The 22,955-nt window shown below is 40.8% G+C and overlaps 1 protein-coding gene across 4 annotated transcripts in view; it reads left to right on the top strand.

Moving 5' to 3' along the window:
- The window catches only part of TMEM241 (transmembrane protein 241), a 37,940-nt gene extending 16,519 nt beyond the window's left edge, over window positions 1-21,421 (top strand). For 3 of the 4 annotated variants that reach the window (XM_083748293.1, XM_083748294.1, XM_083748296.1), the window contains 8 exons: window positions 3-51; window positions 1,405-1,450; window positions 3,089-3,124; window positions 4,363-4,397; window positions 5,622-5,691; window positions 7,785-7,878; window positions 16,623-16,687; window positions 19,950-21,421. In XM_083748293.1, coding sequence (XP_083604419.1) covers window positions 3-51; window positions 1,405-1,450; window positions 3,089-3,124; window positions 4,363-4,397; window positions 5,622-5,691; window positions 7,785-7,878; window positions 16,623-16,687; window positions 19,950-20,010 — 456 coding nt within the window. In that variant the 3' untranslated portion in view covers window positions 20,011-21,421. The other variant, XM_083748295.1, reaches the window with a different exon arrangement.
- The last annotated feature ends 1,534 nt before the right edge of the window (window positions 21,422-22,955 follow it).

Consider the following 22,955-nt stretch of genomic DNA (forward strand, 5'->3'; position numbering starts at 1 on the left):
AGTTTGACACAGATGGCTATTTTTGGGCCCTCATCCATTTGCTATGCATTGGTAAGTTTTTAATAAATTTGTGAAAATTAAGCTGTAATGCATAAATGCTGCTCCTTTTCATTTTAGTAGCGTTTCGGCTGAGGCTCCCAGTTTTCTGGCTTTTGTCCCTCAGTACAATAGCCAACAAATTGCATAAGCGGAGTTTGTTTGTGTTGCATCCACTTGGAACAGAAGCGTATTGTGTGTTCCTTCCAAAGGTATATGAATGAATCCAACTTTGCATTGAATTGTATGACACCATGAAAATGGAAGGGGAAACAAATATAGGCAGATCAAAGCTCTGAAATGATTTGGAGAGAACAGAGCACTGAAGAGTGAGAACAAATAAAGGAAATGAGATTTTGATCTATACTGGTTGGAAATAAATGCATAGCTACAAAACAGGGCATTAGCCACGGTAGCTTAAATGCTGCATAAACTTTCAGATTTTTCTAACTGCAAATAGATTGTAACAAAAACAAAATCACATTGATACCAAATTTAAATTGGTCCCTAGTTTCCACATTATGACTTGGGGCTTGTCCTCTCCCAAGTGTTTGCATTTCTGTAGTCCACATGCCGTTACCCTCAAACAACACCATTCTCAATGCTTTCCTCCTATAAATTCAGCTTTATCGTATATGGAGATAATCCAGTGTTGAGGGAAATCAGACTCCAAACTGCTCCAGATCATTTCTGGGGGTGTTTGTGGTGGGTGGATCAGTTGTCACTTTCTGCTACTCCCCTTTCCATGCCCACTACCTCATCTGTGATTTGATTTCTTTTCCAGCAGTGTTCACGGTGTGCACCTGAATATTCCCCCCCCTTGATCCTTCAGATTTGCACAAATCCAGAAAACTGCAGAAGCAAACCGCATCAAACATTTCAATACCCAATATTTTGCCCAGCATTCTGGAAAATGTGTGCTGAGAATCACTTTAATTGCTTTCAGTTGTTTTTCAGCCCTGCTTGTAACTATTTCTGATGGCAGAACAGTCTCTCTCTCTCTCTGATTTGCAGAAAACCAAAAAACTGCACAAGCAAATTTACAATTGCCTGACCCTGTGCTTTTGGTGTACTTCCTGGGTGGGGGAAATTATTTTTAAAACAGGCTGCATGCACCAGTATCTGCATACATACCATGTTGGTATTTAATCAGCATTAAAAAGTCAACAAATCAGAAGGAGGGGGGAAGCAGAAAAGGGAATGTCTACTGGTATGAATGGGAAATAGTGAAGTTGCTTCTCATATAAAGATTCAAGTACTTGTAGGTGAAGACTACTCCTTCTAATCTGAATGGTGGTGGGGATAGATAAATGGCTAAATAATGCTCAAGTGTGGAATTTTATGTGTTTTGTGTCCTTTTATTCACAGGGGCTTACAAAGTATATTATAATTCATGGAGACCAAATTCTCTAAGGTGATTTCCCCCTTGTTTTTAAAGAGGGTTATGTAAAAGAGAAGAACCACTATTACAGAATAATAAAAAAAGATCAGGAGAAAGAGGTGTAATGGTTTTAAGGTTTAATGTTTTACTATGTTTATATACATGCTGGAAGCTGCCCAGAGTGGCTGGGGCAACCCAGTCAGACGGGTGGGGTATAAATAATAAATAATAATTATTATTTTAATTACAGATTGTTGTCATGACTGTAAGAACAAAGGGACTGAGGCACAGCTGTACAGTATAGTCAGTGATAAATTGAGGTCTCCATACCTCTGTCAGTAGAATCTTGATGGAGGCACTTAAAAAAAAAAAAAACTTTAGGTCCCTCCCCCCTTCGTTTAAAGCACCCCAAATGAATAAATTCACCAAGTAGACTATGGCAAGAGCTACCTGAAATACGTGGTCATGAGTCTGGAATAGTGAGCTGTTAACATCACTCCCCTCTGTATCTCACACATACATGAGTTACTTACAGCGTGGTGGATTTTGCTTGTGTGCTGCTTTGAGAGTGGGTCTTGGCAAGAACGTGAGGTTTACACATGATCAATCAACCATTTAGGAGCAACTTCTTCACTGCAGCTTTAATGCTCATCTTCCCTCTTTTCTCCTAATTTAGAAGGATATAAATTCTGTCAAGGACATAATGTCGAGAGGGTGTGATGGTCCTGCCATTTGCTTTTGACTCCTTTAATGTTAGCTGCAATTCAAAACTCTGTGCTTATTAAAGAACCAGACAGCCATGAAATGGTTGGGAATAAATTTAAAATAATGTTAGCTAGTTAGTTCTCCTAATCCCCCAGAGCAGATTTGTAGAGTGTGTGTGCGTGTGCGTGTGCGTGTGCGTGCTAGGAGCGGGGGGGGGGAGTCTTACTCACAGTATATATTCCCCACTCCTCTATAGACCAGAACCCTCTAGATGTTGCCTGATTCCAGCTCCCATCATCATTGACCCAGTGGCCTTGCTGGCTGAGGCTGTTGGAGTCCAGTAACATTTGAGGCACAGGTTCCACTGTAGACCAACTACCCTGCTAACTTCCGAACATGCGGAAAATAATGTCGCCTTTCATTTATGTTTTGGACAGGAGTGTTATACCTGGAAACTTGGCAATGCCGTTTTCAGGAGTCAAAACACTGTCCCAGCAATTTCTTTTCAGCTGCAGGGCAGCAATTCTGGGAAGTTGAGCCCAGGCTGGTTCTTACCTGTTCTCATGGCCTGCAAGGGTCAGTCTGGCCTGTGCACTCTCTATGTCTGGCGGCTCACATTGAGTGGGGTTGTGTCCCATGGATAAATATAGCTCTCCACCTTCCCCAGGGCAATTCTTCTCTGGCACTCAACCAGGAGTGCAGAGAGGTTGTTTGTGTGCTACTGAGCTATGACTGAACTCCTGTGCTAAAGTCTTGGGTTTGCCAACAATAGTCAGGCAAGCAGAAATCTGAAACATGGGTAGTTTTGCCCAAATCAATATAAAGAAAACATGCCATGAGTAATAATATAACATCAACATCATATAATTGGTTTTTAGGGATTCTTAAGTATAATATTTGGTGGAATATTAGACTGTGGTTAGACCTCACCCCCAAATAACAGATAAAATGATTTTCTTCTTTTAGTGATTCTCAGCAACAATATATAAACTATGCATTCAGGTAAAACTTGCATTCTTCGTTTCTCTGTTTGTTTTTTGCTTCAGGGCAATCCTATCTGGGTTTGATTTCCTTTGGAAGAGAGAGTAGTGAAGACTTGTGCCTTTTTAGGGGGGTGGCTTCCATAATATTTGCTTTATTTACAATTCCACAAGTAAGCATAAATGTAGGCAAGCAGTGCATGCACCCCCACCATTTAGAGAGAGACATCCTAAATTCCAAGGTGCTTCCAGACTTTATCTTCCCTTCCCTGCCATTCTTCACATGCACACCCCTCTACCTGAACCCCTGCTCCCTTAACTCAGTGTTTTTTATATTGTAATTTTATATTGTGATTTGCCCTGAGATCTACAGGTATAAGGTGGTATACAAATTTAATAAATACATTTAATAATAATAATAATTGGAGGGGAAGGGATGTGTCACCTTATGGAGGCAGAGAGCGCTTGAAAGTGAGGAGGCAAGTTTCTCTTGAAATCTCAGGAAAAAGAGTAGCTGATACTGTATCAGATTTCCAAGAGTCATGACTGCCACTTTCTTTTAGTAGCATAACCACAATTAAGTATGAAAAAATGATTTGCATAATTTATTACAGAACACAGCTTTTCTTGGGGCAGAAATTGAGGGTTGTTTTTTTTTAAATAATAAAAAGTACAGTACTCAATCTGCTCCAAACTCCATAGACACCCAAGCTGGGGGGCATTAATGGGGTCAATCAAATTCACTTTAATCATTCATAACAGTGAAAGGCAACTGAAATTTTTTATTAACAAGATCGTGAGGTTATGGGGCTCCAAAGCTGGTTTTGCATGCATTAATAGTTCATTATAGAAGTGTGACACACTCTGAACAGTGTAAGGTATAATTTCATGCCTCAGAGCAGTCACTGCATTCTGAGGAATCTAAATGGAATTTTGCCAGAGGGGAAAAGCATAAATCTCTTGCAGCAATGTTTAAGAACTTTGTATCGACCTTATCACACATGCCTATATACACACAAAAATAATCCTATAGAGATATCCAGAAAACATTTCTGGTTATTGTATTCTTTCCTAAAGGGATACTGTCTGATGTGTGATGGCAGAGGACAAAACCTCACATCTACACACTTTCTATTGCCCTTTAGCTCAAATTGCAGAAGCGTCTACATTATTTAAATTACAAATTTGGTAGATGGCATAATCTGTGACATCGTTGTTCAGTCTGGGGAATTAATACTGTACTCTCTTTTTTATTTTTAGTGTGGTGATGTTGGCTTTTGCATCCCACCCAGCAGGTAAAAGAACTGAAAATTATAACTGGGTTTTTTAATTGTATGGGTATGGTTTCATTTTCTTACATATGCTGTTTAGGAATATAATCTGTTAGATACACACACACACACACACACACACACACACACAATCTGTAGGTCTGTGTGCATTCAGGTGCACAGGTGGGTCACTTGCATTTAGGTAGGTAGTTGTTCCTTTTTATGGAGCTAGCTGATCTGTATATACAAAACTACATCAGAGGGGAGTATCTCCTTGCACTGAAATTATTGGGAAATCTTTTCTAGAAAGGGAGTTCTGTTTGCCTATCATAACAATTGCATGGAGATCAGGCATAGGCAAACTTGGCCCTCCAGATGTTTTGAGACTACAACTCCCATCATCTCTGACCACTGGTCCTGTTAGCTAGGGATGATGGGACTTGTAGTCCCAAAACATATGGAGGGCTGTTTGCCTATGCCTGATGTAGATCATACCAGTGATTGAGGTGTGATTTAACTGAGAGTTTTAGAAGCTGGAATCAATCTTAGAAACTTGGTCATACTACCTGATATTTTATTTTGTACAATATTTATTTCTGTTACTGGTTTTTAATGGAATATAACCTGGTTCAAACTGTAATGCTGAAACAGAAGTTCTGGTGCTGTCTATTTAGAATGTTAGTTGTGTGCTGCACCTTCTCTGAACAGCAGAAAGTTCAGAGCACCATGCGGATTTACAGATTGAAATATTGGGGGGGGACCTGGAGAGTTGGGGTGCCTTTGCAATTAACTGTCATTTATAAATTTGCATGTTGAGCCACCACTTAGAGTGTTCCAGGTTTACAGCAATATTGGATCAGTCCTTCCAAGGCCAGTTTCCGGCTATGTTCTCTCATATTCCTCTAAGCCAGTAGTGGAAACAAATTAATTCCTCATGACCTTGAACAGTGAACACAGTGAACAGAGCTTATGCTTTTCCATTGGAAAATGCAGTATCCAACATAGATCTTTTTGCAAGTGGAAATGTGTTCACTAAAAACACACCGCTTCCTTTTCCTGCAACCTCTCTTTGAACTGCTAATAAGAATCAGGTGCAGCTCAAAATGGTGAGAAAGGGGCCTTATAAGAGTAATGGCAAATTAAGGAGTCCAGAAGCTATAAAAACATGTTTAAACCAAAGGATACCTGTTAAATGGAGTTTCTGTATAGAGATTTTTTGCTAGTTGAATCAATTATTGTATTCCACAGGTGATCTCTTTAGTGCCTTGGAATTTCCATTCCTTTACTTCTACAGGTTTCACAGCAGTTGCTTTGCCAGGTAATATTCCTTTACCAGAATGAGTTTGTCAAAGTTAGTGGCATGTAAAACCTGAAAAGGACAATATTTTTTCTGGCACAAACCACCGAAATGCTAAGAAGGATCAAGAACTCAGCTCTCTCATTCTTCTCCACATCTTCCCACCCCCTCCATGAGCTGGGCTTCTCAAAGCACATGTTGTGTGATATTTTTCCACAGCACTTTTGGGATGTCAAAATTGCTCGGCATCCTATGGTAAAGTATTCACTGAAGGCGTCTCTTGATGGCTCAGCATTGGATTAGTCTTCATAAATCACATTGTTTTCAGTGATTACAAAGAATTAGACCATAATACTCCATTATTAGCATGTGGATTTATTTGCCTGTACATCTTGTTATTTGGAGGGCTTTGCAAGTTGGTTAAAAGGGAAAAGTTAAAAAAAAATCCCATTAATTCAAGTGGAAACTGCTTGCTACCCAGAAAGAATTGAATTCTTTGTTGTTCATCTCCTAAGCATGTAGTAGTACATGTTGCCCAAAGTTCCATTTATTTATTTATTTATTTAATGGTGAGATCTGCCTCTCATACTGCTGAGTGGCTGCCTAGTTATTTTTAGGTTCAAGTGTGTCCAAAACCCCTAGTTAGGCCAGTCTTTCTGCACACTAAGTAGTCATGCCCAGGATTGTACTGTAAGGCGATTTACAATCCTGGAAATATCTGCTTAGTGATTAAGTGCCATTGCTTAATTTGGAGAGAAAAAAGCAGCTTTGCTCTATTGGACATGGCTATAAATTTTACAGCAACATTTCCATGAGTTTAGCTGCTGAAATAACAATAAAATACATGAATATAATAAATGATATAATTTTTTTTTTATCCTGCCCTTTCACCAATAAGCTCAGCTTGGCTTCAAGCTTGATGGCTGAGTAGATATTTGAATCTGGGTTTTCTATATCTAGACAGAATGCTGTAGTCATTACAGAACACTGGTTTGAATCCTGAGCTTGGATGCTGCTGGTGGGAACATCCTAGGATCAGATTTCTGTTCCTGGGATCCTGTCACCCATGGAAGAGGAGTTTGTTCATCCCAAAAAGTATTTCCAGAAGGACGGTGGACACTGTAGAACAGTGTTGCAGCAGCTGCAGGAGGAAGGGGGAATTGGTGAAAATTACCTCCTTCTCCCTTCTGCCAGTGGGATTCTGTGCTAGATCTAAAGCTTCCTGTTCAGAGAAAACAAAATGAGGAGCCAAGCCACTGCCTTTTGCCCTGTCCAATAAACACTGCAGTTTTCAGTGCTCATCTCTGTAAGACTATTACTTTTGAAAGACTGTTACTTTTGAAAGATGTCATTTCTATGGTGCATTCCTGGTTATTTGTGCTCATGATGGTTATCGTGGTGATTATATTTGATCCCACTTTCAATACTGTTAGTGGCTGCAGACATTTCAGAGTGGCCTTACTGCTTTGTTTTCAGCCAGTGCATGCTCCACAGTTTCCTGCTGAAATCCTATTGCTTTTTATTCCACAAGTATTCCAGGGGTTGTTTACATCCAAAGCAGCACCAGTGCAATTCCAGTTGGGCAGTGGCATTGCTGTTTCTTTCCTTCTGTGCATCCCCCAAATCTTATTTGGAGGGTCCCCCAACCTTCTGGAACACATTTTCAATGCTTGTATGGGGAAGCTTCATACAGGCTTCCTCAAACTTGGCCCTCCCGATGTTTTGAGACTACAGTTCCCATCATCCCTGACCACTGGTCCTGCTAGCTAGGGACCATGGGAGTTGTAGGCCAAAAACATCTGGAGGGCCAAGTTTGAGGAAGCCTGCACTAGTAGAATAAAAGTGTTCTTCCCCAGGGTCCCCCCCTCCTCCAGTTTGTTGTGCTATAGTGCAAGTGCCCCTACAGACAACAATAGTGCAGTAATATTCTGGAAGCATTGCAGAACATCTCATAAAGTGGAATGATTTGTGGGGATGGTCTAGTACTGTATAACTATTGCACTATTATTGTGTCAATGACATCTTGCAGAATACACCCTCCGGTCTGGAGGGATCCTTAGTTGAAAATGAGAATTCTCTCCATTAATGGTGCTGTCTACTACCACCTTCTGCAGTGGTCTTCTGGGATTCCTTCTGACCATATATACCATGAAGCTGAAAAGCAACACATCCTCAGGACAGTATGCAGCCTGGAGTTTCCTAGCAAAGGTAAGATGTGTGCAGCTCTGTTTTGGTTAGGTATTTAAGAATGAGCATCTGTCACTCTTTCATATAACTCCAGCCCATTCTCGTTATAGTAAAGGTAAAGGGACCCCTGACCATTAGGTCCAGTCATGGCCGAATCTGGGGTTGTGGCGCTCATCTCCCTTTATTGGTCGAGGGAGCCGGCGTACAGCTTCCGGGTCGTGTGGCCAGTATGACTAAGCCGCTTCTGGCGAACCAGAGCAGTGCACGGAAACACCGTTTACCTTCCCGCCAGAGCAGTACCTCTCTATCTACTTGCACTCTGATGTGCTTTCGAACTGCTATGTTGGCAGGAGCAGGGACCGAGCAATGGGAGCTCACCCCATCATGGGGATTCGAACCGCCGACCTTCTGATTGGCAAGTCCTAGGCTCTGTGGTTTAACCCACAGCACCACCTGCATCCCTATTCTCGTTATAACCTGCTGTAAATAGTTTTTTCCTCCAACTATACTTTATATCCACCTTTATTAGATGAATGGATCATTAGAGTGGCAAAAGGATGGTATTCATCCTCTCCAAAGCAAATTAATGTGTGGGGTGGTAATTCTAAATGGCATTTCTATTATCGGGTCAAACTGGGCTGCAGTAGTATTCTTGTGTGATAATAATTTGATTTTGTGAATGTACCTGCAGATTAATGTATCTGAAGAGGTGAAAAAGTCAAGGGTTGAATCCCACAATAAAATGACATATATTCATCCAGTGTTACAGCATGGAACTGTATCAGTTTCTAGACACACCATTTTGGTTCATCAGTAACGGTTTCCATGGTGACAACCTCATTTCTGGTTACACTGTTATTCAGAGATTAGGCTCCAGATTGTATCATGGATAAAATTGGTGGCAACGTGACCATTGGCTTAAATAAGACAACTGATCCAATAATGATTTTCATGGTGATCATAAAAAACCTTTTATTTAAAAAATCCTTAATATTGTATCCATGATATGTTTGGGTTTTTCAAATCCTCACAGTATCCTCTGTGAGCATTGCATGTTTCACATCAGAGAACCTGCACATGAATTGTGAGAGGGGCAAATTCCTCCTCCTTTGGCTTCCTGTTCAAAAAAACATGTGTGCGAACACTCATTCTGTTGTCTTAATTCATTTTCAATTTTGGGTCCTAAGTATGTCTTGCATATCTGCCAGAATGCATATATATAATTAATCAGAATTTGACAGTTCAATCTGTGTGCAATTTCAATATCTGAACAGGATGTAGGGGAAAAGATTGGGGCAGGTGTCTTGTTGCAGCTTTAAGTCAGCTTTTGGTTGGTTTCCATAGAGATAGCTTGATAATAGTCGTGTAGCATCCAGCACTAATTATTGCACTGAAAGTGCTTCAAAGTCTTCAAAACTGTCTCCATAACAACACCTTGGTATCTAACATAATTATTAAATTTATCGAGGAAGTGGCATTAAGTGTCCCTGGCTCTTTAAAAATACAACAGTAGAAATCCTTTAACAAGCTGATACCACATTATGGTCACATTATGATGATAAGCAGTGTATACACTTGATTAATAAATATCTGAGATTTAATCTTATTCATACTATTTAAACTATCAAAAACAATGTCTAAAATTGTAACACAGCATTTTTTTACAGCTCTCAGTGGATTAACCGCACTCAGGCATCTAAACAGAATATGCAGGAAGGCAGAACTACATAGTGTGGCTATGAACTGTTAGACAAATAATTATACAACATGACTAGTTTGCAATGAATGTTTGTAGAGCAGCACCCTGGCTCTGGAATGAGCTTCCCTTGAGCAGGTTCTGGCAACAAGGGAAAACATTCTTATTTTACTAGGCCTTTGAGCATTAGTGGCACATTTAATTTATATTGTCCTTCAGATATGAGCAATACTGTGAGTGAGATGGTTGGGTGCTGGTTTTAGAGGTTTTAGTGATTTACATTTCACTTTTAATTACTGTTTTGCATTTATTGCTTGTTACTGGATGTGTAACTCACCCTGCGACCTTAGGGCGATTCAATGAATGAATTAATAAAAGTAGGAGAAAGTTGCCTATGCAAACCACATTTAAATGTAGACAAAAAGTGCCCAAAGAAGAGAATGAAGAAATACTATTTACCTGGTAATATTGTGAGTTAATGCAGTAACATTATTATTGCTGAGTTACAGAACTAGGATAGAATATATTCCAGTCTTGCATCAATACTTCCTCCTTGCCCGCATATACAGTTATACTTAAAGCAACAGTCTTTGCAAACCAGTTGATTACATTTCCCAGGTCCCAACCCTTGCAGCCATTCAGTGGTCCCAGGACATATGGTGCAGCATTCTTGATGTAGCCTATCAGGTTTGAGATTGGTCAGTACCTAGTTGGAAGATCAACTGGGAATCCTAGATACACACTGAGCCCCATCATGGCAAAAGGGCAGGATCAAAATGTAATAAACAAATAGCAACTGGAAAGCAACCATCTTTTCCCTTCCCATCATCCATCATTACTTCTTCCTTCCTTTTAGAATAGAATAGAATCCTAGAGTTGGAAGGGATCTTGAGGCTCATCTATTCCAACCCCATGTAATACAGGACTATGCAGCTGTCCCTTATGGGAATCGAACCTGCAACCTTGGCATTATCAACACCACACTTTAACCAGCTGAGCTATCCAGCTGATCTCCCATGTGTGAAACTATCACATAAACTGTGTGAAAAATCCAACCTGAGTGGCACAGAATAAGAAAGATGCTTATTGTGATCAATGTCCAGTCAACATCAAAAGTTAAATAAACAAGTCGTAGACCAATATCACTTTTTGTTATGCAACACCACCTCTACTGACTCATGCTTCCCACTACAAGAGGAAAACTGACTTCCAGGATCTATCAAGGCTAAATTTATCAATGAAAATTATCCATATTTCTTTCCATCCCCACCTTGGCATTCCAATGTTTTTATTTAGTCTCTTTCTTAAGTGATTTATATTTGGGAAATTCTAAGCTGAACTATGATTCATAAACATAATTTTAAATGGAAGGGAAAGAATAACAAGTCTTTGTCTGGGAATAATTTCCATTGCTAATTTGCAAGTACAGATTCCAGATGTTCAGTGAACAGAGCATTGCAAAATATGCTTATACAGAAGATTACAAAACTACACCATTTATATCAAGCATCCTTCGAAGAGAGTACAATTTCCATTCTTATATAACACAATAGTCTAATATTCCTTTCAAGATCTGTTGTATTCTATTTTTTCTTTATGGCTCTCAAATCTTACACAGAAATCTTGTCCTTCCACCCTGCATCACTAAGTGCCATTCCCGGTAGAGGATTTTGAAAATGGTGGAGTAGGTAGGAGCATATGGAGATAAAGATAAGACAAGGGATGGCAGGTCAGAGACCTTTTTGGTGCCATCTTTTCTTCTGGTAAATGCAAGGTGGTTGGAGAGAAATATCTGCTGATAGTTACCTTGGCATGTATTACCAAGATAAATGAAACATATAGGGTTAATTTGTCTTGGCTGGGTCCACCTAGGTGCTTGGTGCAACCACCACCAGTGTCTAAAGCACTTTGATACAGCTATCAAATATACTGCAAAGCTCAAAATATACATTATGCACAAATTATTATAGCAGTAGCTAGCGCATTGTCTATTTTAGAAAATGAAGTCACTTCTGGTGAAGGAGCAGAGGGAGGGAGTACTTGATCCTTTCCCTCCCACCATTTCCTTGCTCCAGCTCCCACTCACTGGATTTTTTTCCCCTGTGGAGTTTCAAATGCATGTTTTCCCTTATTCTGAAGAATTCTTATGGGCAAAGGAACTGTGGTACACAAAGGGAGCTTCTTTGCTCACAAGAGCATTGCTATTCAGTTAGACAGACCAGCCCATTTGACACAGGCCATCACTAGCATTTGAGAATGGACTGTCCTGTTGAGAGGAAGAGGAAAGCCAACATCATGCAAGTGATCATCCTTAGATATTTATGCCAGACTTTCCCAATATGGTGCTCCACAGATGGGTTTTTATTTGCAAAGGTTTCTATACTTCTGATTATGCCAACATTGAATATATATATATATCACGGTGGTGAAGAGTATACAAATCATCAATAAAATTAGATTCACAAAACTAGTACACAATACATCATTTTATAGTCCAAAACATCTGTGGGGCACCAGGTTGGGGAAAACTGCCATACACATTGACACATTCCAAACTGTCTTCTCCAGCATGATTTCATAAAATGCTTTTTAAATTATCAATGTGCAATTTCTGTAAAAAGCTACAGAAAAACTTTACATTTTATCTCTTCATAGAGGACTAAAATGTTGAACAACCCCAGTTTTTGCTGTCATTCCTTGTCCTTTTCTGCTATAATAAAAATAACTTGTCGATTTTATTTCCATTACATCATCTGAAAAGCAGCAAAAACACGCCAAAAAGTGGCAGAATCAAGACTTTAACTGTATTATTGTTGGGGCGTAATCTGAAACAGCGTCAGCAAAGCAGTTTGCTATCTGGCCTAGGAATTGTTTTGTTTTCTATGTTGTCCCAACGGAGTCATGAACTAGAAAATTAAATTATAAATGGAAAATTGCCATAGATAAATATTCCCAAATGTATGGACATATTTGTGAGGACAAGCTATTTTTATTGATGAATGACATAAATAATGCTTTTTTAAGATTTCTTGTGCTGTTTCCAAGCCCACCTCCCTCCCAAACGATTACAACTTGACTGAAGTATGATAACAATTTCCCATTTCACAACTGCTGACAATTGTGAAGAACATGCCGGCATTTCAGTAACTTGTTAATATTATTTAGTCAAGAGCTGTTTTTTTTTTCATGCTTTAAAACTGTCGGCTTAGAATAGTGAGCATGCCTGGAAGGCTATATAAGTCCCTCAGGCTGTTGAGCATGATGCCTAAATGCAGCCCTCGTGTTCAGAGGTCATGTCTACCACTGAATACCATCCGCTTTCACAGGATTCTGGGTAGAAATGATGGGAAACCACAGATGATGGACTTGATGGGTTTTTGGTCTGATTGAGAAGGACGCTTTGGAGATGAGGTTGTGAATAGACCACAGAAGAAGAAGAAGAGGAGGAGGAGGAGGAGGAGTTTGGATTTGATATCCCATTTTATCACTACCCTAAGGAGTCTCAAAGCGGCTAACAATCTCCTTTCCCTTCCTCCCCCACAACAAACACTCTGAGGTGAGTGGGGCTGAGAGACTTCAGAAAAGTGTGACTAGCCCAAAGTCACCCAGCAGCTGCATGTGGAGGAGCGGAGATGCGAACCTAGTTCACCAGATTACGAGTCTACCGCTCTTAACCACTACACCACACTGGCTCCCCAGCATGCCAGTGGTCACAAATGATGGGAACTTGAGCATCTGGCAGCCCACATCTTTCCCATCCCTGGACTAGAGGAATTAGCTCACCTGTGCTGAACACCTGTGCTGACACAATAGCTATTGTGCAGCTTCCTAAATTAGTAAAAGAGATTGCGCCTGCTTTACTACAGTTTTATAAGCCTCAGCAATTTTGTTGGGTTTTTTAATAAAAAAATAATAATTAATCACCACTGGTAAAGAAATGGTTTGGATGATGCAACATCATCCCTTCATGTTCCCTAGCCTATCATTTTAATTCCTATTATTTAAAAAATAAGGATTCTCCAGTCACGTTAATGCTCTTTTCTATATCCTTAAAGGCCAGCAAAACATCAAGATGCTCAGGAATTAGAGGGGAAGGGGGATATTGCAATTTAATCATTAATGTTGGGAATTTAGAGATGATGAGGGGATGCTCGAAGAGTGAATATATTTTCCTTGGCTGTGTGTCTGTGAGTGTCGATGCTGCTCTGCACCATGTGACTTTTTCAGGCTAGGTCATAAGTTAATTGCTATGAAAATACATTAAGGTTACTTTATTTACTCGAGTTGCTTCTTATCAGTGCTGCTTAGGGCTCTGATGCTCAGTGCCTGTTGAGACCAGTTCATGTTTTGCTTGTTTGACACATGGCTCTTTCCTTTTCTTAGATCTGCCAGAGTTCATGTTTACAGCTTAATGCGAGGGAAGGTCCAAGGGAAACGTGTATCAAACTAAACTAGGGTGGATGTGGTCAGTTGGTGGTGGCATCACCTTCTTTCCTTGGCATGTAGGCCACTACTATGGCAGCAACCCAGGTTTCAGAGACCCTGAGATCTTATCGATACTGTTGTTTAATGTGGATGGCAAACTTCCTGTACCTCCAGTAATTCTCTGTTGTCCGTATGATGTTCTCCTAGCAATGCTTTCCTCTTCCTCAGTCTGGATTTTCATGGATACACTGAGAAGTGGGTATGATAAAATCTGGACTGAGAGAGGGGGAAATATAGGAAGGCAGTGATTTAGAGCAGAACATCATATAGACAACAGAGAATTAATGTGTGTGCAGGAAGCTTACTATCCCCATTAAACAACAGAATGGGTGAGCCCTAAAAAACATTATTTATGCAGAAATCATAAATAAAAAATTTTTAAGGGGGGGGGGGAGAAATGTAGTTCCTAAGGAATGGGGTAGGGAGGGAATTATCTACCTGCAACCACAGCAGCCAAGTAAGGAGGTTAGGGATTGAGGAGTGAGGCATAAGGAAATAAAACAATTTCTTACTTCTGTTTGGAGATACCTTATTTCTTTCTGCCTTTTTTTTGGTTGTCCAGCCTGAGATGGTGCTGTTGTGTGCTTGGGCTGGGGAAAAGCATCAGCTTCTTGGGGTTCTGCCTTTGTGCTGGACTATCAGCTTAAAAGGGAAGCCCTGGCTATGCCCGCTTCTTTTAGGGCTGGTGTATAAGGCCAGAGAGTCCTTCCGCCACCGCAGTGTAGCTGGGCTGATATCCTGGAATATTTCAACGGTGACTTTGCCCGTATTTTAGGTTTCTAACGTTCCACAGTGTCTTTGAGCCTGTAGTATTCAAAGCGAATTACCACATCTCTTGGGGCTCTCCCAGTTCTGTTTCTGCCTCCTGGAACCTGGTGAGCTCTTTTGATGTCATTGAGGGACAGTGGTATGTTTAAGTATCCAGTCATTAATGAAATGCGCCATGTCCTCCACTTCCTGGTTCTCTGGAAGACAACCGTTTTTCCTCCTGTCGCTGTCTGGTTGTTCCTCCAGCTTCATAACTAAAACTTTAGTCGACATTTGTAAGAGTTGGATCTCAAACTGGTTGGTTAGAGCAAGATTGTGTGCACAGTTTGTTTTTTTACAAAATAAATAAATTGATACAGTGGTACCTCGGGTTACGTATGCTTCAGGTTACATACGCTTCAAGTTACAGACTCTGCTAACACAGAAATAGTGCTTCAGGTTAAGAACTTTGCTTCAGGATGAGAACAGAAATCGTGCTCCGGTGGCAGCAGGAGGCCCCATTAGCTAAAGTGGTGCTTCAGGTTAAGAACAGTTTCAGGTTAAGTGCGGACCTCCGGAACGAATTAAGTACTTAACCCGAGGTACCACTGTATTTAGTTAGAAAGCATATCCAATTTCTGCTCAAATGGAGTTAGGGCTGTTTATAGGGCCTGCCTTATTTTTTTAATGTACTCATCTGAGTCTCTGCCCTCATCCATTGTGGCAGCTATTTTCCCTCCTTTGGGGGCCTTCATGTTGCCTTTAGGCTTGTGACTGTCAGTGTCTGAGGCCTCTCCTGAAGCCTCAGGCAGAGCTCCCTCTGTTTCTTCCTGAAGAACTAACTTGCAGATTTGCTTTTTGGTCCCTGTATTCCTTGGATCATCACCTTGCTGAGGCTTGTATGAAACTTTTTGATTAGATGTCAATAGGATCCACTCTGCTTCGATTTTGTCCCAGGGTGATTGGAGACACAGAATTATGCCACCATTTAGCTTTCCAGCTAGCCATGCCCCTAGGCAAACAGACCCAAGTGATGAAAAGAGCTCAGGATGTAGCTGGACTCTTTTGGAAAATAACTCAGAGAACTGTGCCAATCCGCCTCAGGAAGTCTCACCCAACGTTTTTGGTTTGTAGGGTGCTTTACAGTTCAGTAGCTTGAACATACTGCAAAAGCTCAATGAACTTTTGTTTTAGAATCTTAAAATTGCCTTTTCCTTCCAGCGATGCATGGTAGCTTTTGTTTGTCTTGAGAGGAAATATGCCTTCCCTCTCGAGACAAACAAAAGCTACTACGCGTCGCTGGAAGGAAAAGGCAATTTTATTTAATTTTAATGGAAGTTGGGAATATGGAAATCTTAATATTTTATGCAACATTCGACAGTAACACATAAAATAGATTCGCAAGCAAACAAGATCAAGACTCATCAGCATCATGGCACAGGCTGGTTTAAAAGATGCACCGTCTGACAATGATTCCAACAAATAGCTCTGTCAGTTTAGTTGAATGGGTCCTTGTGGTTAGAAGGATGCTGATAGCAACTTCAACTTAAAAGGCAAAACATCTAAGCCAATTTAAGCATAATTAGAAGAACATTTGGCTTGAAGATGAGGAAAGTGGTACTTCTGTGTCCTGCAAGGTAATGCCCTTCAATTATATCCTTAAAATGATTAATCTACAATTGAATCAGTTACAGTGTGGAGCCCTGGTTTTAAAAAAGTTTTCTTAACTTTTTGTACTGTCCCCCTCTCAAAATATCTCTTTTGAGTGTTAATATTCTTGCCAATGAACTTACGGGAAGTTGATGTAACAAATTGCCGTCCTCCGTGTCTTTTCTAGGTTATAACAGCTGCTCTATCCCCATTCTTCTTTGAGATTGCAATGAATGTACCAACAGCCTGTTGGTAAGTATTTGGGGGGGGGGGTAAAAATTATGGCTGTTCTGAATTTGCTGTTGGATTTCCAAATTATGTTCATTAATTTCTTCTGATTTTAAACAAAAACAGTTAAGCAACATTTTGTACAATAAGAAGATCACAGAGTAGTTTACAATATATAATCATACATACCATAGTAACAAACAATATTTCCCCCACAGTTAAAAGGGGAAGGTGCATGGACTATGCACAGCAAAGGAATACCAGGAACACCTTTCATTGGATAGGAGAAAAGTTGTACAGAAATGCCATTAGATTAGCAAGGGCCTCAATCATTAATATAGATAGAAAGAAGGTGGCTAAGGGTGATGAGGATAAAGGTTTATAAAATTAGGCATGGAGTGAAGAAACTGGAAGAGGTTCCACACTCCTGATCTAGAGTGGAGGTTTTCAAGCAGAGGCTGGACAGCTACCTGGTGATGATGCTCCAGCTCTGGATTTTGTGCATCAAGGTGAGATATCTTACAGGACCTCCACCAATTCTGTGATTCTTGTTAGGGACATTAAGGTTTTGCAAGCATCCAAGCAAGTGAACAGTTAATTTCAAACTAGGGCTGGTAGCCAGTATATCTGCAGTGCTATGATATGGTATCATGCATAAGATCTGCTGAAGTTCAAGTAAGTGTTCATGGAAAGTTTGCAATTGGGTCTTTCTCCAACATCCTTCCCCACAAAGTAAAATGGCAGTATTTCTGAGCTACCATATCTTTTATTATTCTGGGCTCATGAGGAATAATGATATCATTATAAAATGGTTTGCACCATAATGGTTATGCAAGAGCTTGCCTTTTTAGGAGCAATGGCACTTGCATAATTTGCAAAAACAGCCTGGTGGTGAAGCTAAGAGTTTAAATGGATGTAATGCTATTAAAATCCAGACAGCTTTGCATGGTTTGCCGTGTAAAAATGCCCTCTTACCAATAAAAACTACAAAAGTTTGTTTTATTTATAAAGTTCCATAAGGAGATTTGCTGTTTCATAAACTAAGCCTCGTGGCTTAAAATACAAGGTCATAACACTGAATTGTAGAAAAGGAAATGGAGCTGAGCCAGCGATTTGTGGATTCTTCTTGTTGAGTGACTTAAGAAAAGAGCTGGAGACACGACTTCCCCCTTGCTCAAGATGAATGAAGTGTGAGCTGACATCTTTAGAAACAAGAGACAGCTCCACTGAACTCTGCTACCTCTGGAGCCCTTTGTTCAAGCTGTGTTGTTCGCAAGATTAGTGCAGAGTAGGAAATGTCATTGCTAGAATGGTGATGGGAGAAGTGAGAAACTGAGGAAGTGCCTTTGATGAATGTACTGCATGGACAGTTGTGTCATAGACCAGTCTGGCAGACTATTGTATAAACGGATAGGACATCAAAGTGATCCATCCAATTAAAGTCCCATTGTGAAGGTTACTTCCCAAGCTTTTTGTTCCAGAAAGAATAACTGACCGTTGACCATGCTGGATTGAACTGATAGGAATTGGAGTCCAACAACTGGAGCACCAAAGGTTGCCTATTCTTGGTGTGGTGCCTAGATTGTTGTACTGGATAGATGTGAATTCAAATGCCAGCTCAGCCCCAAAGCTTGCTATATGACCTTGGGGCCAATCTCTCTCTCTCTCTGTCAGCCTAACGTGACAGATGAGGATGTTGAGGATAAAGAAGAATAAAAATAAAAAAATAAAAAAGAATTCCAACTAGCTACATTTCAAATAGGCTCCACCATTTCTCTTTTTTACTTTCTGCAATGATCACCAAGCAGTTTTCTTATCGGAGAGCTATTCATGGAGCAGACGTGCACAGAGATTGAGCCCTAGAAATTATTGTGTGTTTTCTGACTCCAAAAGCATAAAGGCTTGGGTCCAAAGAACTGCATCAGGCCTCTCCTTTTCCTTCCTGATGCAAAGAGCTACTCTTTAAGGGTCAGGGAACCCTCTGAAACAGTTTGTGATAGGACATGAGAGAGGATCTTCAGAGAGATGAATTGGGGACTGCATTCCAGTGAGAGATCAGATCATGAGATGCTTTGGATTCAAGCCACTATGTTGACCATGTGTGGAGAACATCAGCTCTGAAGGCCAAATGAGGCCCCTGGATGCTCTCCAGACCCTCCCCAGCCTTGCTTCACCCTCCTCTAATGTTTATTTCCTGGCTGGACTGTGTTCTGGAACTGATAAGGACTCTTGCTACTGCAAAAATGTAAAATTTACATTCATTGCTCCGCCCACCACTGGCGATGTTGGTCCCAAAAGGCTGTCCAGAAGGAGATGCAGCCTTTTTAAGAAGAGCATCATATGTAACATTAAATCATGGTTATTGCCACGTGCTGTTTTGGTTATTGATGTTTGCATCAGGCTTTACAGTGTAGTAGACAACAACTGTGTGATGTAGCAATTTTGTGTATGGTTATGATCTCTCTTGCAGCAGGATTTGACCCAGTAGAGAGATTGATGTTGACATGGACACATACAGGTGCAGGCATGACAAGTACTTACTTTGTTATCCCCACATCATACTTAGAGCCATAAGAGAGTAATTACTTTTTTAAAAAAAGACCAATTCCTTGATCCAAACCAGTTATTCAGAATTTTCCTAGGTTAATCAAGATTCATCCATCAGGCACTGGGAGGACAAGTGGTATTCTTGAAGGAAGTAGCGCCCTAACTGTAACAAAGACCACCCCTTCCCTCTTCCAAGAGTGTTAAGGTTCATTAAATCAATAAATAGTTCATAGAGCTTTGTGATAGTTAGAGAGGACAGGACTGGAAGAAAACCCAGAGTATTATCAGAGGGCAGAGGGTGCAGCATTAATAGTCAAATAACATGCGGAGGCCCAAGAAACTCTGGGGCCCAGTGCTTGGAGTACCTTCTACATGTCAAACAACCTTGGCCGCCAAGATGTTCCTTTTCCCCATGCAGTTCAGCCATGCATGTATACAATTGCTTCTGGCATCCAGAAGGCTTTAATAGGTGGTTCCACAAAGGTGCCCTGACAGCCATTGTGCTCCTAAGTGAGGGACCAAGTTCCTGTCATCTTGAGGAACCAGGGGTAAGCAACTGGGATGCCATCATACTCTCAACAAATTACCAGTGGTTGTTATTCTATTACTTAAGGAACTGAAGAAATATCTCAGCATGAAAATTACTGACTATTTTGGCAATGCCATCCTGTTCGGTGAGTTTCCTATGAATTGCCCAAGCGAATCTTTGTTAATAAAGCTTCTCCTCTTTCTTTAACAGTCTTTTACTTGGTGGATTTGCTGAAGCCTCACTGCTTTACATCGAAAGGACTGGCATATGAATATATAAGGAGAAATTATGAAGAAGAGAATAACCAAGCAATCCCATCAGGGGTAATAGTCAGTGACTGAAAAATCCAAAGCAACAGCAGTGAAGATGTGCAAACTGCAAGTGACTTAATTCCACATTCTTCTTTCTTCAGAGTCATAAAAATGTTATTAATAGCAGTGCAGAAAGTCAGGGCTCCGTTAACCTTTATGCTAGCCAGGCTAAACTAAATTGTGCAGTCTCAACTAAACTAGATCCACTAGCGTAAAACCATCTGGGCATGCACTGCTGTAAGAAAGGTGCTTATCCTGCCCCCTTTTCAACCTTACTTCGAGTTCTGCACCATTCAGAATTTGATGGCTGTCCCTTTATCACAACATAAATTATAGGACCGTAGTCTCACTTATGAAGGAAGAATGGACAAGCTTCTTGGTCTGTGGCAGATTTCCTGGTGTATCTGGGTACAGGGAAGACTCGGTAGTATTTTGTGCTCAGTCTGGGACATGCATTGCCCAAGTGGTGTGCTTGCTGCTTCCTTGCTCTCCCATCATACACAACTCCAGTGAAACATGAAGAAACAAAACCACGTGGGTCTGCTCAGAAAGACCTGTTTAATGGGATTTGCTCTCATGTAAATGCGTAAGGGTTGCAATGTGAATCCACTGCGGAAATCTGTTTGTATATGCATGCAGAGGAAGAGGTCACACTTTCTATGTGTTCTTGAGTGTGGACACAGACTAGCACAATGTCCAACAGCGTAATCGGACGTGTCTTTTCAGAACCAAATCCTATTGAATAGTTGTGTCACGATTGCAGCAGCAGGTGGCTAATTTTTGTTCCATGATTATAAGCAATTCCTACTGAGCCTTAAGCTTGAGCATTTTGAATATTGGCACTTGGGAGTATCTACATGAAAGCACAAGCAAAGCGACTGTTTCTGCCATACCTTGCAAATAGGTACCAGTTCTGCAGGCGTTCTTGTCAGTTTCCATTCAGTTTAAGGTTATCAACCAGGTAGCTGATGATCCTCCACTGATGTATAGCACCAGAACAGCTGTATTCTTTGTGGAACACTTCTTCTGTATGTTTTTTTTAAACTAAATTAGGCTGAGTGACCTTATTCACTGTGAAAATAAAACTGTAGCCAGCATAGATTTGGTATACCCTCTTATAAGATGGAAGTATCACATTCAATTATTCTGTTTGCATAAAAAAAGCTAAGAGATGTTTAGTTCAAGCTTTGGACTGCCCCCCACCCCCCTTACCCCAAATATCTGAAAACCAGAAACCACAATCTGATGTGTGTTCATGGGCGCTGGAAAGCTCAGCTAATAGAAAAGAGTACCTTGAAGTGATAACTGATTAGCACAAGGCCATGTTGAATGTAAAATAACTGAGTAGTAAATCATATTTGCATTTTTCAATGTGTCTTTTTTCTGTCTTGTATTGTTATCTATTATACACACACACACACAAGCATTTACACATCTTAAATTCCAATAGGTGCAATCCCTACAAGTGTACAGTACAGTGGTACCTCGGGTTAAGAACTTAATTCGTTCTGGAGGTCCGTTCTTGACCTGAAACTGTTCTTAACCTGAAGCACCACTTTAGCTAATGGGGCCTTCCACTGCCACCGCGCCGCTGCTGCGCGATTTCTGTTCTCATCCTGAAGCAAAGTTCTTAACCCGAGGTACTATTTCTGGGTTAGCGGAGTCTGTAACCTGAAGCATCTGTAACCTGAAGCGTATGTAACCCGAGGTACCACTGTATGCAGTTTATAATGCAAATCTATATATGGCTCCTTGGAAGCAAGTCCCATTGAGTTCAGTGAGGCTTACTCCTGGGTTAGCATGCATTTGATTGAAGCCTCAATCTTTGCTATGTATTTGTAAGCATACTGACCTTCTTTTGTCGTTTCCTCTGCAACTATGTTTCATTGGAATATAGGCAGTTTCCATAGCAATGTTAGCCTTCTGCTCTCTCCCACTCCCAGCCTTTTGGTTCTGGACAGCTGCCCCTTCAAGGGCATTCAGATGCCATTATCGCTCTTCATATCCTCAAAAGGGTTGAATTATGTACTTTTTACTCAGTCATTAATCAAAAGCCTAATGTAAAGCAAAAATAAATAAATAAACCCCTACATGGTTCAAGCTTCAAAAGGCAATTATTTAGGTAAAGCAAAGCTTTCATTCAGGCTTGCAGCCTGTCAGTTTGGAATTGAGAACAAATCATACATCTGTGATGGCCACAATATCATTATTATGGCGGTTGGGGAAGAACATTAGCTGCTCCCTGCGAGTACAAAATGGGTTTTTGTATCTCACAACAGGTTGCCATCTTGTTTGGGATTTAAAGTTGCTCCAGATTACAGATCCATGACTCATTTTGGTCTAGAAAGTTGTCTCCCATCATACACCCACTCCCCTCTTTCACATGGCTGGGGAGCCTGATTAGCCAAGGAGACACACACACACACAATGTGGAAGAGCTACATATGAACAAGTCTGTAGGCACTTAAGTCCCCTCTCATGTTTGCTGACTGCGTGGCCAGGGATATGATGCTAAAGGCCCTGCGTGAGAAACATTCCAAAACTGGTGTACAGGTACATAAAATTATTAAATGGGATGTAGGTGGCACTGTGGTCTAAACCACTGAACCTCTCGGGCTTGCCGATTGAAAGGTTGGTGGTTCGAATCCCTGTGACGGGGTGAGCTCCTGTTGCTCGGTCCCTGCTCCTGCCAACCTAGCAGTTTGAAAGCACGCCAGTGCAAGTAGTTAAATAGGTACCGCTGTGGCGGGAAGGTAAATGGCATTTCTGTGTGCTCTGGTTTCCGTCATGGTGTTCCATTGTGCCAGAAGCGGTTTAGTCATGCTGGCCACATGACCCAGAAAGCTGCCTGTGGACAATGCCAGCTCCCTCGGCCTGAAAGTAAGATGAGCGCCGCAACCCCATA

Source organism: Podarcis gaigeae (genome assembly GCF_964106915.1).
Source record: "Podarcis gaigeae genome assembly, chromosome: 7".
Taxonomy (NCBI): Eukaryota; Metazoa; Chordata; class Lepidosauria; order Squamata; family Lacertidae; genus Podarcis; species Podarcis gaigeae.